This window comes from Phanerochaete carnosa, assembly GCF_000300595.1.
Source record: "Phanerochaete carnosa HHB-10118-sp unplaced genomic scaffold PHACAscaffold_842, whole genome shotgun sequence".
NCBI lineage: Eukaryota > Fungi > Basidiomycota > Agaricomycetes > Polyporales > Phanerochaetaceae > Phanerochaete > Phanerochaete carnosa.
This window is the reverse complement of record NW_006768469.1, coordinates 1-2415: the sequence shown is the minus strand read 5'-3', so window position 1 is coordinate 2415 and position 2415 is coordinate 1. Positions and strand designations below refer to the sequence as shown.

The 2415-nt window shown below is 51.3% G+C and overlaps 1 protein-coding gene across 1 annotated transcript; it reads right to left on the bottom strand.

The window, feature by feature from the left end:
* Nucleotides 1-52: 52 nt before the first annotated feature.
* PHACADRAFT_266499 (uncharacterized protein) lies at nucleotides 53-2415 on the bottom strand (the record flags this gene model as incomplete). The annotated part of the gene is made up of 14 exons (XM_007403180.1): nucleotides 53-790; nucleotides 848-921; nucleotides 979-998; nucleotides 1057-1129; nucleotides 1181-1275; nucleotides 1323-1551; nucleotides 1603-1711; nucleotides 1765-1823; nucleotides 1877-1896; nucleotides 1949-2073; nucleotides 2123-2139; nucleotides 2193-2222; nucleotides 2273-2347; nucleotides 2397-2415. Coding segments are annotated over 14 exons (1467 nt in total), but the record flags the coding sequence as incomplete, so codon positions are not given.

Genomic DNA, 2415 nt, shown 5'->3' with positions numbered 1-2415 from the left:
ATCACGCATCTTATGACCCATCTCTGTAGATCATAACCACTCTTAGCTTGGAGGACTGGTACTGTTATTATATTCAGTTTCCCTACGTGTGCGCGTCCTTGATGGTACAAAAGCAAGAAGAGGTCAACGAGGATACCGAAGAGAGACTACCTAAAATGAAACTCAAGAATCCTATTACAACATTCAGAAAGCGAAGATATCCTGCGAAGGCAGTGAAGCCCTGGCCCGAAGAGTATCAAAATCACACTGCAAGAGAGTGACGTGAGTATTACCGTGGATCATGTGGGTGGCGCGGGTCGCTGCGCGGCGGGTAAGGAGACATGTTGGACTGTTGTAAATTGGGGTCGGCCTGCTGCAGCATGAAGTCTGGTGGAAGCTGCTCGGCGTCAAAGCTGATGACCGAGTTGGGCAGGCCGGTGTACGGCGAGACGACGTGGCCGGTCTGGTATTGCGTGTACTCGGCTGGGTAGCCCTGGCCTATCCCAGGACCGATGAGCGGCGGCCACCACTCGTAGCTTGGGACGTAAGACAGACCAGGGCTTGCGTTCGCCATGCCATAGGAACCTAGTCCCGAGGACATGCTTCCACTTGCACCACTGTTATCTGGGAACGATTGCGCATTGTGATAGGCTTGAGACACGAGCAGTTCTTGAGGTGCTTCAACGCCAAGGGCTTCCTCTGCTCTGCGCTTAGGCCTACCAGCAGTTTCACTGAGAGCGGTAAGATCGCTCATTTGCACCTTCGCTCCTTTAAGCAGATTTCTGATCCGAAGTGCGGTTGGCCAGACCTCCTGAGACACCGTCTGGGTTCATTGCAAAATGACAAACAAACGCTACGTTCGGCTTACCTGGAGTTCTTCGAGAGCATGAATGCACTGCAACAGGCCGATTGTAGCTTGTGTATCCCTAGGCTGGCGGTTGACTAGCGTATATCGTCAGCATATAACGTTCAGCGCCTAATGTAGCGAATGGGACAGACGGGTAACAACATGCATAATCCTTCCCAAGAGACGTGTTAGTACAGCTGACTATCCGGGAACGGGTGAAAAGTACATACCCAGCACTCTGTAGGTATGTGACGACAAATGGCGGACTGCTTTTCAGACCAAAAATCTCGTGGAATGTAGTGACTAATGCGCGGTTAGTGAGTCAGCTTGAACTATACGGTCTGAGGAACTTACTGATCGAGCTGACTTTCGCAGCCGCGCCTCGGCATACGTCGAAGCATTTTGCGTGGATGTGATCCTGGTCTTGATCGTCGTTCCGAACTGGGAGGCTGGAATCGATGAGATATAGGGCCGAAGGAACACCAACTTGACTCACAATGCTCGATAAAGCAACAGCAACGCTGCGTAGTACTCCGCGTGAAGGACAAGCACGTGGGGAGGAGACGGTGCGCGATTACCGTTTTCGTGGTAACGCAGTTCATCTGGTAGCTCAATCATCCAGGTATGCAGAGCAGATTCGAGCTGGTCGAGGAGCTGCCGACGAGGACTGTCCGTGTACCACTTCACGGGGTATATCTTCGACATTATCTCACTCATAACGAATGCTTGTGTAGTCATGAACGAATGCACTGGAAGATAACGACAAGAGGGCTTACAAAGCTTGCATTGAGCACGGAAACAGGTCATCACATATCCCGGCATGGGCACGAAATTCGGGCCCAGTGAATCGCGCGGATATGGCCTCCAGAGCTCTTGATCCTCGTTCTGATAAAACGTCAGATTACTGCTTGTTGCTCTTTAATGGCGTAGATACGTACAAGATCGGGATCGGGATGAGGCGTATCAAAGTCGCCCTTCCTGTACATTACCGGCCGACCTGTCCACCAAGTTGCTGAGTCATGGACGGGGTGAGGAGTTATGTAGGCTTACCAAGCCATATTGCAGAAAGTCTGGAACCGGGTCATAAGACTGGGCACAAGGCATGTATGTGTGAAGGCTTACTTGTCCGCGATGCAGCACGACGACCAAATCTGTCTTCGAATTTGCTTCTCTACGGGAGTAAAGATGTCGTTCCCTCGGTCATCCTTCCACTTATCAGCGTCCCGATTCATGCCCAGATCAATTGCCTGCACATCGTCAGCCAATAGAGCGGCGACATTCTGTGAAAATACACACTATCCGACAGCCCATTCCTGACATAGGGCAGATGTCAGTCAAGCATAATCAATCAGCAGAATTTGCCCACCAATCCATAACCAACCCTGCGCAGCGGCACCTGCAAAGTCTTCAGCCCCGCGAATCCTGTACATCGCGCGCATTACTTACCCATGCCAAGCTCACGTATGCCCAGTAGCAAGAGTGCTTGGCATATTGAGGGTCTGCTATCTTCATATACAGTGTCTGCGAGTGTTAATACACCTAAACACTTGTGCAGAGATGCAGTACTCACTGAGCAGTCTCCGAGCATC